At 37.4% G+C, this 17,030-nt stretch overlaps 1 protein-coding gene across 4 annotated transcripts in view; it reads right to left on the bottom strand.

The window, feature by feature from the left end:
- Positions 1 to 17,030, bottom strand: part of ATG7 (autophagy related 7) — a 262,622-nt gene that overhangs the window by 195,149 nt on the left and 50,443 nt on the right. For all 4 annotated transcript variants that reach the window (XM_063114002.1, XM_063114001.1, XM_063114004.1 and 1 more), the window contains exons 10-13: positions 13,792 to 13,882; positions 12,875 to 13,019; positions 8,017 to 8,175; positions 828 to 1,022 (exon numbers count right to left, since the gene is read on the bottom strand). In XM_063114002.1, the coding sequence (XP_062970072.1) occupies positions 828 to 1,022; positions 8,017 to 8,175; positions 12,875 to 13,019; positions 13,792 to 13,882 (590 nt within the window). The remainder of the gene's footprint in view (positions 1 to 827; positions 1,023 to 8,016; positions 8,176 to 12,874; positions 13,020 to 13,791; positions 13,883 to 17,030) is intronic.

Below are 17,030 nucleotides of genomic sequence, written 5' to 3'. Positions count from 1 at the left end.
TTCATATACCATAAAATTCACCCTCTATATAGATTTTTAAGGACAGTTTTTTTCATTTATACTATAAACTTTTCTTAGTTGGAATGTAACTAATTCTCAAATTTCTGATCATATACGAAATTTGAAAAATAAAAACCATACTACAAAAGAAAACAAAAATCACAACCTACAGCTCAAACAATTACTATTAATAGTTTGGGGGCATTTCTTCCTGCTATTGTCTCCCTTGCCCCCCCCATTCCTTCCCTTTCTTTCTCCCTTCTTCTTGCCTTCTTTCTCTCTCCTCTCTTGATAAATAGATAGGCAGACATATGTTTATATACATGTTTATAAATAAACATAATTGATACAAAATATATACAATATTATATCTTGATTATTTAACATTATGTGGCATTTTCCATATTATTAAAATTCTTTGAAAACACGAATGGCTGCATACAATTCCATCATGAGTATGTACCATGATTTAGTTAACCATTCAACACTGTTGGGTCTTGAAATTGCGACTGACCAAATGGTAGTGAATAAGACAAAGTCTCTGTCCTCTTGGAGCTTACATTTTAATTTGAGTGTAGTACACCTTCCAGTGTAGATTACCTCAAAGGATTGTTTTGAAAATTACACAGCAAATGATAACTATTATATTGAGTGATGCTGTATTAGGCAGATGGAGTTTGCAGTGGAAACCCTCCGGCACTGTGCGATTAGGTCACACAAGTCACACCTTTCTTTGTGGGGGGCAGGGTTGGGGACACTTCTCCATTTGGAGTGGTGGTGCATTACGTCACAACCAGAGATGAGTGCCCAGGTTCCACACACTCTACCTTTCTCTTGCTTGCAGCAATGACAGCAGGAAGCCACCGGCTCTCCCTGGTGTCCATCAACAGAAAAGTGACATCATGACTTTCGATGAGCTGCTCTAGTTGCTCCACGTCCCTGCGGGCTTGCTCCAGAGTCACACTGGAGAAGTTCACGGGGTGTCCAGGCATAGGGATGCTCATGTTGAACCCTCTGGCATTCTAGGGAAATACCCAGATGTGTTTATGTGTGCAGCAAAAGTCTGGGTGGTATCTCAGAGCCCATGCTTCCCCATAGCTACCAGCATGTATGTGTGGTCACATAAATCAGAAATTTCCCTGTGAACGACCAAGCTGCTTTTCCTTACCCTACCTGTGCCCTCTACCTTCTTCACCTCTGCATCTTAGACTACCTTGTCCTGTTGCCCCAGGGTCCCTGCAGCAGGATAAGCAGCAGGCAGAAACATGAGGATCCTAACTCCAAAGTAGGAGGGGAGCACTTCCCATCTGAGGCAAGGAAGACACTGGAGAAAACTGTGTATCTTTGTCTCTTTTCTCCCATCCATGGCTAAGAAACTTTATCACAACACCTCTGCCTGCCCAAGTACCCTCTTCCAGCAGGACTGTCTCTTCCTACTGGCTTCCAAATTACCCTCCTCTCCGTTTCCTTGGTGAATAACACTTCCAGATAAGGTGTTCTAACAAAAATAATTTGATTTAATACATTTCCATAAGATTAGAATGACTGATAGTCTTGCCTTAATCTTCTCAGGAGTGTATGCGCTTTAAAAATAAACAACTCAAGAATGAAAAATTCTACTTACAGCCAGAAAATCTACATAGGAGTGTGTAGATATTGGGGAGGGGTGTGAGGGGGTGGGTGGGCGATAGAGTGTTGTGCAGAAGTGAGGCTTCATTCTCTGTCCAAAAGTAGAAGCTGCCCAGCAATCTGATTTCTCCTGGGGGACTCAAGATTTTTCACAGGGGCTTTAGACCAGCTCTATAATTTACCATTTGCCCCTTGATGATCCCATAATGTCTTGGCAGATTAACAGTAAATCACATTAGATGCTAATGAAGCCAGAAACATTAACTTTGCACAGAAAAGAAAGTGTTCTAGAAGCACAAACTATACCCTTCATCCCCTGCACCATTGGCCACAGGAAAGTGAATGAAAACATCAGCTTTTTCATTCCTTTGCCAAAACCCCTTGCCTACTGGAAAAATAACTCAGGGAGCAGGGCAAATAGGTCTTTTTATAAAGGAAAATCTATTTTGTAGATTATAAATATTTTCTCCTATCTTCAACTTTAAACCTAAGCTCTGGAATTCCAGAAAGGAACAATAATTTCAAAAAGAATAATAAAAAAAAGTTGCAAGCAAAGCTGGAAAGGATGCCAGGCAGAAAGGATATCAGAAAGAAGAAAGGTTCACAAACAAGTTCATTTTAATAATGACACCACCACAAAGACATTTATCACAATCATACTAGTTAATTCATTAAGTATTGTGTATCTACCATGTACCAATACTGTAATAAATAATAAAAGTAACAACTACAGTAATAATAATACCTTACTGCCATATTGCAATTGACAAAGCATTTTAAATAGGGGTAGCTTGATCCAAAAAGTTATTATGTAGCTATTTTAATAATACCAAGATTGAAATGTAATTATGCAATACCAATTCTGAACTTTTGAATGATACAGTAACTGACCCTCACCCACATAAACTTTGCTAATCTAATTGAATCTCTACTCGCTAAAAATTCAGCCAGTAAGCCGACTTAGGAGCCCATCAGTTAGGTCCACACTCCAGAGGCTGGAATTCAGCAAGTCTCAGCACAATGGTTTTCTACCTTGGCTGTGCATTATTAAAATCACTTAGAAAGTTTTAAAAATTTCTAATGCCCAGGCTTTTCCCCAGACAGACCACTTAAATTGGAATCTCTGAGAGTGGGCCCAGGCACCAATATTTTCTAAAATTCCCCAGATGATTCAAAGGTATAGACAGGGTGAGGTATAATTTACATAAAGTGAAATACACATATCTCATATGTATAGTTCAACGTATTTTGACAAACTGCAGATTAACCGTTGCATACACCTATCAAGACACAGAACACTCCCATGACCCCAGAATGTGCTTTTGTGAACCTTCCAAGTCAATCCCCATTACCCGCCGAGGCAAACACTGTTTTGACTTTAAAGGCCATAGGTTAGTTTTGTCTATTATAGAACCTCATATAAGTGACATACTAGAGTAGTTACAGTACTTGTTTGTGTTTGGCTTCTTTTGCTTAATATAACACTTTTGAGGTCTATCCATATTGTTAAGTATCAACATCACGTTCCTTTTTGTTGTATGATCATGCCATAGTTTGTTAATTCATTCTCCTGTTGATGGTGATTTGTCTATTTGTAGATTTTGGCTGTTATAAATATAAAGTTGCTATGGACATTTTTGTATTTTAGTCTATATATATGCTTTCATTTCACTTAGATAAATATTTACAAGTATAATTTCTGGGTCATTAGATAGGTATATGTTTAATTTCATGAGAAACAGCAAACTGATTTACAAAATGGTTGTTGTACCAGCAAAGTTTGAGAGTTATGGTTGCTCCACAGCCTGACAAAGTTTAGCACTGCCAATCTTCTTAATTTTAGACATTTTAGTGGGTATGTAGTGATATATCTCTATGGCTTTTTTTTAATTACGAAGTTCTTTTTGTTTGCTTTTGGTGGCTGGATGGTACAGGTATCCGAACACTTAACCTTGGGTTTCTACGGTTTTAATTCATTATTTCCCTGATGACTACTAATGTTGAGCATTTTCAGGTGTTCATTGGTCATTCAATAGATCTTCAGAGGAAATAAGTGTCCATCCAGGGCTTTCGCCCCTTCAAAAAAAATATGGTTTGTCTGTCTTCTTACAGAGTGGTATGAGTTGTTTACATACTCTGGATGAAAGATGTTTGCCAAATCTATGTACTGTGAAAATTTTTTCAGTTTGGCCAGGCTTTTCACTCTCTTAAGGGCATCTTTCAAGAAGCAGAAGTTTTAAATTTTGAAGAAGTCTAAGTTATCAATTTTTTCATTTATGGTCAGTATTTAATGGGTCCTAAGAAATCTTTGCCTGTCATTTGACCACTAAGATACTTTCTCCTAGAAGCTTTACAGTTTTAGCTTTTATCTTTAGTTCTATGGTCTTTCTGGGCTGTCACTCAAGGGCTCAGAATGTTCAATGAGGCCTCTCCACTCTGGATAGTCGGGACTCCAATGCCTCCCAGCCTCATGTGAGCCCTGGAATCTCCATTCTGCTCACAGTTCCCTGGTGATGTTTTTGGCCCAAACTTACAGAGTCATGCCCTGAGCATGTGCAGCTTACTATTCAGTCAAAGACTCAAGGTGCTGCCAGGGCAGTTTTCCGGAAGTCCTTCTCTGCACAGCTCCCTCATATCTGGTACTATGTCCTGCAAATTCCAGCCCCCTCAGCTGCTCTGGACTGTTTCCTCAGCTCATCAAGACCAAGCATATCACCTCGTGCTCCCATAGGCTCTAGCATGGGCCAGAAAGTGACTTCATGCAATAAGCTGGGACAAGCATTCTTTCTTTCCATTTGTCTGGGACCACAGTCTTTCACTGCTTGTTGTTCATTGTCTGAAAAGAGTCATCCTATGTATTTTACAGAGGTGCATAATTGTTGATGGTAGGAGAGCTAGTCCAGTATCAGTAACTCATCAGGGTTGGAAGCAGATGTCCAGAGATGGGTTTTTAAACCTCGAGAGTAGCTCCATAATCCTACATTTTATTACCTTGCCTTAAAAAAAAAAAAAAAAAAAAAAAAAGTGGTGACCTCCAATAGTTATTTGACTTATAAAAGATCAGTTGCTTTCTTATTTAACTAACTCAACCCCAGCATAAGGCATGATATTTATAGCAGAGCAGTTCTTTTCATGTAATTTTATCACAGCTTTTAAAAAAGGCACCTGGAAAGGGTCAATGTGACACCTATATCCTGGAGTAGAAGAGAAGGAATTACTCAAGGAATACCATGCACATAAAAATCAAGAGTTTCTTATGACTTGGCCTTTTGAGTTACTTGAAGGTCTGGGGCCAGAATATGGTTAGTTTGTGTCAAGTATATTTTAGAGCAAAAACCAGAAGTCAGACATTCCAGTTCTGAGGGAGCATCAAAGGTTGTCCAGGCCAGCCACCCAATGAAAGCACCCTGTCCCCTAGATCTGTCACCCACAAGAGACTGGGGAAAGAGTGCTCACGACTTCCTAATACATTTCTTTACACCTTCCTGTGAATCTAGAATTTCAAAATTTTAAATTTTAAGAAAAGGTCTATCACCCATTACTTTTTTTTTCCATGTCAAATGTCACTAGACTTCAAGCACTGAGATTAGAATTTTGCAGTAATTGAACAAGTGAGGGATGGCACAAATGACATAATCTTGCATTAATAGAACCGGCCTTTCTAACTTTTCTAGGTAACCAGATATCTGGGAAGTTTGCATATAACACATGTCCTAACTTAAAAAGGCCACTTTTCTTCCCTGGAATACTCTTCCTGACCTGTGGCCTCTCCTGCTATTCTCAGCTCCTTGCCTGGGTCCTCCCCAGATCTTTTTCCCTAATTGATTCCTCCAGAGCTCAGTCCAAATGTCACTTCTTCAAGAAAGCTTTCCCGGGCCTCCCTAAAACTGTCCAGGTCCCACTTTTCCATATCTCTTTAGCACCCTCTACTTACACTCCTTAGCACTTACTACTTCAATTATAATTAAATAATTATTTAATTATTCAATATGTACCTCCTGAACTAGAACATAAGCTCTATGAGGGCAGGGCCATGTTTTCTTCACTTAGGCCAGGCTTGTCTCCATGGCCTGTTGTTCGGAAGGTGATGAATACACATCCATTAAAAGAAAAAAATTACACTAAATCAAACTTGCAAAGAAAATCCCTTAAGCCCGGCTAACCAACAAATTAAACAGTTTCACAAATATTTTTCATGAATTTGATGACTCACACTAGTACATTGATAGATTCTGTACATTATCTACTATTATTTATAAGGCTTGAGAGATAAAAGTGTAAGAGACTTGGACCTTGACCTCAAGGATTTAATAATCCAAAAGGGAATACAGAGTAACACGATGTACATGCTAAGGAAGAGCTCAATCCCAGTGGGCTCATGTTTCCAAGAAAAGTTGGACTTGGTCTCTAAGGTCCAGCATGATCTGGCCCTTGCTTCTGTCCTAGCCTAGTCTGTCTTCTTTGACACTGTGCTTCAGCCACCCTGGTTTTCTCTCAGTTCCACAAAAGCACCATACATCTTCCTACCTCAGGCATTTGCACAGACAGCTCTGCTAGCCTTAGTACAGCTAATTCCCACTCATCCTTCAGGATTTAGCTTCCTCAAGGAGTCTTCCCTGATCCTACCTCCAGACCCCAGTCTAGGTCAGGCCTGCCTGTTATACATTCTCATGGCAACTGAGCTCCTGTTTCACGAACTTATTATAATTATAATTATTTGTGAAATTATTTGTTAATGACCATCTCCCCGACTAGACTGTAAGTTTCATGAGCGGGACAGGAAGCTATATCTGACTAGTTCCCCTGTCCCTAGCACATATTTAGACCTTAAATAAATATCTGATGAATGAGTAAGTAAAAGAATAACTGAACAAATAAATATGTGGAATTGTATTGGGTTGCAGACAATGGCTAGGATCTGGGTAAGCAAAATAAGTGGCAGAACTCAGATTCAAAGACAGGTCTCTCTGGGCTCAAAGGGTCTCTGGGCCCCAAGGGGACTTCATAACATTCTCCAGTGATAGACTGGATTATTCTTCCCAACTATGCACTTCCTCCCTCTAGTAGAATTATATATCCATACCCTTTGCAGAACCCCCTACTAGGAAGGCAGAGTATACTGACCAACTCCACTGACTTTGGGCTTGGACCTGTGACTTGCTTTGGCAATGGAAACGGAAGATATTCACTGTGCCACTGTTAAGGTGAGACTTTAAGAGGCATAATTTCCAACCCTTTTCAGCTTCCACCTTCTATCATAAGAAGAGTAGGACCCACATGACTATTCCTCCATTAGGCTAAATTTTGAAATAATGACATATAGAGCAGACTGGAACCTGATTGGAAGCTTGGAGTTCAGCCTCGCCCAGAAGCTGAACCATAGCCAACCACATCTATGAGTACAAAATAAACATTTGTTAATCAGAAGCCATTGAGATTTTGGGATTGTGTGATATGCAATACTGTCACAGTAGAAACCCGACTAATATGCCACCTTAATGACAGGGTTGAAACTTATTCTTATTTCTTTTGGCATCCAACACATAGCTGGATAGATAGTGGGTCACTGATCAATACTGTTGAATTAGACCCAATAATGTTCCTGAGGGACACTGGCGAAATGGACAAAACCATCAATGTTGCTTCTAAAGCAAAGACTTCTAAAATGGATGAATCTAATGCTGAGTGACTAAAGAGAGAAACTGAGAAAGCAGGCTTTTTCTGGCTAGGGCTGAGAGCCTCTTCTGGCACTATAAGTATAAGCAGCTGCTTTGGAGACACCTAACCTAACTCCTGTCAGATACATTGATTAAGCATTCAAAATGCAGAATCTCTTTTGCTAGATGACCTTAAAACACTCACAAGATTTTGAATCAAATGAGCTGAATGACTTGTTATCTGGTGTTTCTAAAGTAAATGATGTAACTCAAAAGTAAGAAGCAGCTAGAGCCCAATCTTTCTTCTGTACAGAGATTTGCATCCAATCTAATTTCCTAAACCTGTACTAAGTAACCACCAAGTATTCTGGTGATGGAGGAAGAATAATATCCTAGATCTGAGCCACCATAAATCCCTTCAGAACCGGGCAGGATATAAAAATATACATACCCCTAAATTCCTCGACTTAAACTCATAATGCTTTACATCTTATAAAACATTTTTTCATATATTCTTCATTTCATGTTCACCAGCATATATGAGAGTTTTGTTGTGTTTTTTAATCCCTATCTCTGAGATGAGGAGACAGCTTAGCCACATGATAAGTGCCTGGTAGGAAGTGACAGATGTCTGACTCTCTGTCAACAGTACCACAGGGCTTCATTCCCCATGGCAAACATTTAAAGATATAGAGAACACCTCTGACATTCCCAAAAATCATCAACATACCACTCCGGGGAATATTTTCTGGAGCCGCTCTGCTGCAGCTATGGCCTTGGGCTTACCACCCCCTAGGCAATCTTCAAACTCATAGAGAGGCTGCCTCACAGGATTGGAGTAGGAGATCTTGGCATTGTCCACAAATGTGATGTGTCGGACGCCCCAACCCTGCATAGAAACAGGAGATCACAGTGTGTTTCTGACGAACATTTCACAGAGGGTCTCTCTTAAAATCCCGAAAGGAGTGTTGTTTTGGAGCAGCTTGGGAAACTAAAAATACAGGAAACTTCAGAAATTGAATTTAACAAATTCAATTTTTGATAAACACAATGTTGACTTCCTTTAAAAGACAAAATAATTATTCACTCAGTGCCTGGTTTCTGAGACGAAAATGTCAGAGTGGGTCTGACTAATAAGTCTTTATTTTTGACAGCAGCGCCAGAAAAAGACTTGGAGGTGAATCCCAAGTCTATGTTCCTGTTTTAAAAGTATCAGCAATAGCCCCTAAACATCCTTGGTTTCCCTTAACGAATAATTAAGTATAAATAACAATCCTTCTTGAAGTTCATTTAAAGCCTGAATTTACTACTCAGAAAAATGATTTACAAGTTATTTCCCATTGTATGATATTATAGAATATTTTATACTATTTCTCCCAGAGATAAAATCCTTATCAGTAATCTGGAATTTAGGGGATGATTCTATATTCTCAGAAGTAGTTTTCATGATTTCATATACTTCAATTATATCTCATAAAGTTTTATAGAACCACACAATTTTAAAGTTGGATGGGATCTCTAAAACCCTTAGTCTTACCCCTTTATTTTGTAGATATGGAAACTGAAGCCCAGAAAAGATAAGTGACTTGCCTAAGGTCATACATCTGGTTAATGGCAGAGAATAAATGATATTTCTGGAGTTGCAACCAAATGAAGATGCCTATGTTTTGGGGGTGGGGTGAGGTGGGTGTATTTAGTAGGTCATAAATAAGCATTGTAATCTAAGAGAAGTCCTGCCATGACTGGCTACAAAACAGTATCTGCCTCCTTCTTATTTCAGTATCCTTCCATTAGGGACCGTGAGACTCAATTAGACTGATGGTTTCAGGGGGACAGTCAACAAGGACCCAAGAATTGCTTTCAGGGTTGAGAATGACAGGCCAGAGTCCACTCTTACATAAGCATAGTTTAGACTGGCTGTTTGTTTTGAAGCCCACTGGCAACCTTTTGGTACCTTCCCAAGTTTTGTAAGTTACTTTCACCAGCTAAGCAACCTACCGTGAAGGGAGAATAATGCTATGGAAAATTCAAAAGTCACTTGTGCTTGCTTTGGAGATACTTATTTCTGAAGTATTTTGGCATTCCTTACAGCAAAGGAATCCTGCTGAATGGATAGCAAGGAAGGCAGTGTGGGAAGGTGCCGTGCAGTAGGAAGAAAGCCAAACACATTACAAACATGCCATAGGTTAGTCACATGCAGGTGGTATCTGCACGCTTAACTTTTGGCTTCCTGGAATACTATTCAGTTTAAATGGCTAATCTGCAAAGATTAAAGAAAATTACAATACTCTGTGCTGGTGAGGATGTAGTGGTAAGAAAACTACCTTACTGGTTGAGAACATTAAACTGGTGTAATTTTTCTGGAAAGCAACTTGGCAGTATGCTTTTAGAATCTTAAAAATACTCATATCCTATGACCTACTTCTAGAAATTTACCTAAGAAATAATCTGACATAATGGTACAGATGTTCTTTGCAACACAACTTATAATTGTAAAAAACTGTAAACAATGTTAATGCCAAACATTAGGGGAATGTCTCAGTAAATTATGTTTCATCACATAGGGAGATATATTCTACAGCCATTAAAAAGGCTTTACAGGCATTATTTTTAATGACACAGGAAAGTGTTTACAATGTTAATTGGTGAAAGGGACTCTATGACATACCAAATAAGATTTAAAAATATATATTAAACAAGTGTTGGAAGAAGATAAGTGAAAAAAGTGGTAGAAAAATAGATGTCTTCTTTACTGCTTTATAATTATAAAGTATTTATAGCTTACAAATCCATACTGGGTCTACACTGACTTTATAATTCTAAAAAATATTAGGAAAATCTAAGCACCTAATAATTCTAGAAGCTAGAAAAAAATAATAGATTCCACAAAAGGGGTAAGAAATTAATAGAGATAAAAGTAGATATTAATGAACTGAAAGCAAAACAAAACACAAAAGAAAGATTATATAATAAATAAATAAAGGTTTTAGTTCTCCAAAACGGCTAATAAAATAGACAAGCCTCTCTGGAGAGGCTGAATTAGAAAAAAAAGAGAGAAAACACAAATATGTAACATTAGGAATATGGAAAGATTAAAAAGGAGATAAAGAGAAGATTTAAAAGAGAATACCATATACATTTTATGTCAAGTAATTTTTAAAGTTGGATGAAATAGATTTGCTAGGAAGACAAACTAACTTAAAAGCAGTATAAAATTTAAAAGGTGAATCAACGTAGAAACATTTGCAAAAGTTCCCAGAGATTCCCTGTACCGTACCAACCAACAAAATTCCAAAGGCATCAGGCCTAGATGGATTCATAACTGAATTTTACCTAATCATCAATAAACAGATAACTCATTTATTTAAACTGTTCTGGAGCACTGAAAAAGGCAGAAAGTCTTATGTTTATTTTATAAAGCGAGCATAACTCAGCTATAAAATATACAAAGACAGAACAAGGAAAAACATTACTACAGGCCAACCTGACTTATGAATTCAGATATAAAATTTACAAATAAACATTACCAACTGAATCCCATTGTGTATTACAAGAATAAGATACCATGAACAAATAGGGTTTATTGTAGAATACTCGACATAAGAATACTTCGATGGTCTTGACAAATGTATTTGATAAAGCTCAACATTCATTTCTGATATAAACTCAAAGAAACAGAAATCAGCTTTCTAACTTACAAAGAACATTTAGCAGAAATCAATATCAAATATCAAAATTAAAGGTAAAAACAAGAGGCATTCTCATGAACATCAATAACACCATCAAAGATGTCAACTCTCTCTGCTATTTCTCAGCATTACTATAGAGTCCTAGCCAATCCTTATAGCCAATCCTGTAAGACAAGAAAAGAACCGGAGATATGAATGTTGGTGAGGAATACTATCAAACTATAAAATCAAAAGAACCAGAATGACTATTAGAACTAAGAGAACTTAAAAAGATGGCTAGATCAACTTGTGAAACGCACTATCTTTCCTATATTTCAGTAACAATCAACTGGAAAATTTAAGAAGAAAATAGCTCTTAAAATCATTAATTATGTAGAAATAACATATTTAAACCAAGTAAGACATGTGTAAAACCTATATATAGAAAATGCTCCTGAAGGACAAAGATGATCTAATTCAATTAAAAGATATACCATGCTTCCAGACTAAGGATCAATATTGTAAAGACATCAATCCTTTCCAATTTATCTATAAATTCACTGTAATTTCAATTAAAACAGTGAGTAGAAATGTAGGAATAAAAAAAAAGATCAATGGGTCTAAAAAGAGAATCTATAAAGAAGCTCAGGTATATAAAGGGATTTAACATAAGATGCTATACTATGATGATCTGGATTACTGAATAAAAGCCATTAAAACAACTGAATATCCATTTTGTATAAAAGAAGTTATATCTTTACCTCTCATCATGTAACAACAAAAAAAATCCACATTGATAAAGATCTAACCATAAAAACAAGAGTTCTATAAACCATTAAGGAAAAGATTCATATAATAATAACATAAAATTGAAAAAACTTTTATACAGCTACAGATACCTTAAATAAATTGAGAAAAATATTTGCATTATATTACAGAAAAAATGTTAATATCCACAATAAAAGAATGCCAAATCAATAAAAGAAACACAACCTGAAGAATGTGAACAGAAGAAAATTTACAAAAGAAATAAAATCAAACTCACCCTTGCTAACCAAAGAAATGCAAATTAAAACAATAAAATGTTACTTTTTAACTGTATTGACAAAGATTTTAAAAGTTGATACTATCCAATTTGGCAAGAGTGTGGAAAAAAGCTCTGTCTCTCATGTGTTTCTAGGAGTATAGAACAGTACTTTATAATGTTTTTGGAAGGTAATTTAGTTTGGAAAAAGAAATTTTAATAAAAAAATAAAATGCAAGTGTGCATGTGTGTAGGTATATATATGTATGTGTATAAATTGTACATTCTCTCTAACATAGCAATTCTACTTCTAGGGCTTTTTTCCTAAAGAAATAATTCCATGGATATGTAATAATACAAGTATAAGAATGTTCATTTCAATAGATTCTGTAATAGAAAGAAATAGAAAATAACCGGAAATTGATTAAATAAATTGAGAACATAGTTATACAACACAATATCACATATATATAGTATGAAAACAGAGAGGTAGCCACAGTTATTTTTCTATTAAGTTAAAACAAAAATCTGTTATAGATGGTATGCTATGATCCACTTTTTGTAAATAAAAATAAACAGCAAAGATGATGAAAGTCTCTCTAATTATATGAGCCTACAATAACATCTGGGAAATATATGCTTTGCACTAATCTACAAAGTCTGCTTAATTGTGGAAAATAGGACTTGGGATGAGGATAGAAGAAGACTTTCTGTTTGCATTTCATAATAAAAGCTTGTCTTTCTTTAATAATTAAAAAGATACTGAAAAAATTAGAAAGGAAGGGAGAGAGGAAAGGAGGGGAGGGGGAATCTGGGAGATGGAAGACAATCATTTATAGTAAAATGAGGAGAGAGGCCACAGCTTCCAAGGTGCCCTTGGGCCCCTGCAAACTTACCATCAATGTCCTGGCTACATTACAACCCAAGGTGCCAGCTCCAAGCAGCAGGCATTTGACAGATACAACCTTGTCCAAGTCTAAAGTAGGGACCAATCTCCAACACATCAATTTGAGATTCAGATCCACAGATGACTCAGCTAACCTAAAAAATGAGAGATTTATTTATTCAGTCGGTCACTTATTTGTGCCCCAATCTTGTCCTAAAACATATAAGGTAGTTGTGGGAGAAAACAAGAAACAAATAAGGAAATTGGGATCAAAGGGAAAATAAGATGAAGGCTGAGGGTAAGCAGGGAGGAAAAAGGTTACTACACAGAATACATGCCATTGTAGTCCTCTGCAATTGCTAGTGGTGGGCCACAAATGTGATACTGAGCTCCTAGCAGCCAAGATGAGAGGTGAAGTATGACGAGTTATAACAGTCATCGTGTCCATGAATTAAAAACACACCAACTGCTTAAGAGGAAAGTTTTTCCTAGTGCTGAAAACAGAATTTCTTCCATGTCTCCTTAATAAAGGATGTACTTACATCTACCCTTAAATACAATACTGGTTTCTGTGAAATATTTTATAATGTCCTTCAATGTAGGCCAATAGGACAAAGCCAAAGGGCAATGAGTAAAGGACAAAAAGGTAGTACAGGTATAAAAGTCTCAGAGTCTGAGCTTGAAGCAAGAACACAGAATGTCTACAAGAACAGATGAACTGTGTGCCCTTCAGAATATCCATCACTAATATTAGTTTTCACAACCAAATTTAAATTAAGAGTTAGGTAGGAAAGAGCAGATAATACTCATTGTCAATATGAATGGCACCCTGGACTGATTTACACAATGCAGTATTGGTCTGACAGAACCTGGTGACCATCCTGGTTACCAAAAGCCCCATTAGAGAAAACACCTTCTAAAATATACCTTTTAGGGTCCATACATTCACTGAGGTTCACCATTCTTGGTCCCATGCCTCCTTTCTGGTTCTTTTCCCATCCAACTGCTTTAGGACAATCTTAAGGCAAATAAAACACTAAGTTTAATGAAGAAGGGAAGAATAAAAACAAGTCAGTTAAGCAGCAAGCTTGCTTTAAAAAGGTCAACATTTACAATAGCGCATGCATTGATAAGCTTCTAGTTCAGTTCTTTTCCAAAGAGGTTCGAGAGCCTGAATTTATATCCACTTGCCACATTTGCCTCCCCATCTTCCTCAGCTACTAGGAATCTTGTTTAGAGACCCTAAGACCCAAGCACAGTCTTCCCGTACAAGGGTCTTCTGAAATAGCCCTCAACTCTGGCCCAAGTTGCCTCAACTTCTGCCGTTAATCATATGTGGGGTAGGTGTAACCCTGCGCAGGGCTCTCTATCTAAGCGAGACAAGCTGATGTAACTACTGCACACCTTCCATTGAAGTTCCTATTGGGATTTGAGCCTCTAAGTTCAGCGTGTCCCTTCTGGTGCCCATCCTCACCACATCCCTCTGCTCAGCCTCTTAATTCGGTCATGTATCTGAGTGCAGATCACGGTCCAAGACAACAGTCCCTCTGTTAAGGTGCCCTCTCCTTTAAGCTCATCCTTATCCATTCAGAATTTCCCCTTCCTGACTTATTCCTTCTCCGCTGCCCTCTCATAACCCCTGCTGTGGGTGCCTCTGTAACTCCAGTTCCAGCAGTCCCACAGTGTGCCCTATTCAATGCTGAGAGGATAAGGATCCTGTGGTGAAACAGACTTGGGAAATACTTCTATTCTTCCACTTATATTCCATATCTATCCCCACCACTACTCACACTGGAGATTCACACTGTATGTGAGGGAGATAAAAGCTCTGAGAAGCCAGCAGTAAAGAAACCACTTTATTTGATTTGGCTTTGTGTTTCCCGAACTTACATTCCATGCCTCTGTCCATCACCCAGTAACACCAATTCAAATCCTATGGGACACATTCAGGGAAATGCTGCTCTATTCTATCATTGTGAAATTCTCTTAAAGATCTCAATTACTTTGTAGAACACTCCTGCTACCTCCTCACCTTCATGGAAGTCTTGTAAATCTCCCTAGCGGGCGCTGACCATTCCCTTACACTCCATATGTCTGAGGACCTCTGTCACTCTCCCTTTCTCACCGAATCCCCACTGTTCACAATAAAGCCTCAGTTCCTAAGCAGGGAATTCACCAAGCCACAACCTACACTTCCAGCATTACCTCTAATGTCTGCCTTAAGTAACAGTCTCTGAAGGAGAAGTGAATATGTACAGTACTAGTAGGAGAAATTTTATTTTTGTATCTAATTGTACACTGGTTTTCTTTAGTCATTCTCCTACTTTTAGATTTCCATCAACACCTCTATTTTCCTTTCCTTGGGAAAATTTTTAGCTTTTGACTTTTCTTTTTTTAAATAGTGTTGCTCAATATAATTATGGGACCTAAAAGGTACTGAATTCCTTTACACAATTTTTTGTTTCTAGGATAGGATGGCCAATGGGAAACTATGGAGCCAATTATCCTTCAACGCTACTGGGCCTCAGTTTGGCTGCAGGCATCATTCACAGCATGAAGCTAGAAAATAAAGGTCCCTTCCCATTTTAACTCAGGCACTCTGGTGTGGTTCTTTTTCTAATGCTATGAAAAGTTAAAACTGAAATAGTATATTTGAGTTCTTAAGTAGGTTAAGACTCCAGAATTATTCTTCTGGGAAAAGAAAGAGTTCAGACCTACTACTAATTCATATTTTATTTGATTGTCTTACTATTCTTATATTAAATACAAAATGCTTCTCTAATACATAGCACAGGAACATGACAAGAACTACAGAATCACAGTCTAGTACTGTAATCAATAATTGCAGCCTAGGTTTTCTTTTGCTATAGATAAGAAATTATAAGACAAAAATCAAGTATCATTCATAATTAAAACACCTCTATACTCAAAAGGCTATAGCCATTTCTAAGAAAATTAGATGTTCTTTAAATTTATCAACAATGAAAAAATAATATATACAACAATATTTAATTTGCCATATCTGCCTCCATATAATCTATACCCATAAGACATACCCCAAATTAATAAGAAAATATGTTTTAGGGGAAAATTAGGTGCTATTTTCCACAGTTGGGCAACCAGGAGGCACACAGGGTCAGGAGTTAAGATGAGGGGATCTCCTCCCACTCTCAGCAGTGTCTGCTGCCTCCTTCAGCCAGTTGCCAGAATCCTCTTTATCAGTTCTGGAGAGTGGGCTTGGCTGCACCATGAGGGAGCAAAGAAAGATACAGGGTATTTAAAGTAATACTTCTTACACCACTGAAGTTGCAATTATGGGATGTTGTAGAAATACTAAAAAGTACTACCACACTAATACCTTCCATTCACATTATGATATGGAATAACTCTTTATAAAGTTTTTATTTATTACAAAGTTTTATTTGCAGCTAAGAGGGAAAACATTAATTTACATGAAAGAAAGAAGAAAATTTGCTTTTCCTAAACTAAATAATCTAAATTCAATATCAAGCATAAAAATGTGTTGAAGGCATTACTGGATGATAGAAAACCTTTTTAAGTGGAAATCGGTTTCTGAGTTTGAATGTCAGCGTCACCAAGCATTAGTCATATTATAGACAGCGAGGAATAAGAGTAACTCAGTGTCTTTATCATAAAAAGGGAAAGAAAACCACTCCTCTGCAGGGTAGTGGGCAGGACTGAAAGAGTGCATGTGGAAGGTGCCTGGTTGCTTGCTGGACATAGAGACCAGATACATATTCTTTTTAGCTAACTCTCACCTCATTCCCCTAGAATTGAGTTTTCATAAAATAAAAGTATGGCATCTAAGTTAACATTACATGGAAGCTATTTTACAATGTGCCAGAAGGGGGTGCTAAATCAAATGCAAATATCTAGACAGCAGAAGGCAATAGATTTAAGGCTCTAAACTAAAAAGCTTCCTCCTTTGACTGACCAAGCAGAGGACTGTCAACCTTGCCAAAAATTCTATTTAAGACATCAATGGTAGAGCATAGAATCACTGCTAAAATGTCATCTGAGCCAATCCTGAATCTTTTTGACTGTTACACTCTAGAAAAGACATATCAGAAGAGATTTTGATACCAACCCCCTCCCCCTCAATGCCACCCCCACCTCCACACATTTTAAGGCATAACCATGGATTA

Source organism: Cynocephalus volans, chromosome 11 (assembly GCF_027409185.1).
Source record: "Cynocephalus volans isolate mCynVol1 chromosome 11, mCynVol1.pri, whole genome shotgun sequence".
NCBI classification, from domain to species: Eukaryota; Metazoa; Chordata; class Mammalia; order Dermoptera; family Cynocephalidae; genus Cynocephalus; species Cynocephalus volans.
Note: the sequence above shows the minus strand (reverse complement) of the source record. Positions and strands in the feature narration are given on the sequence as shown.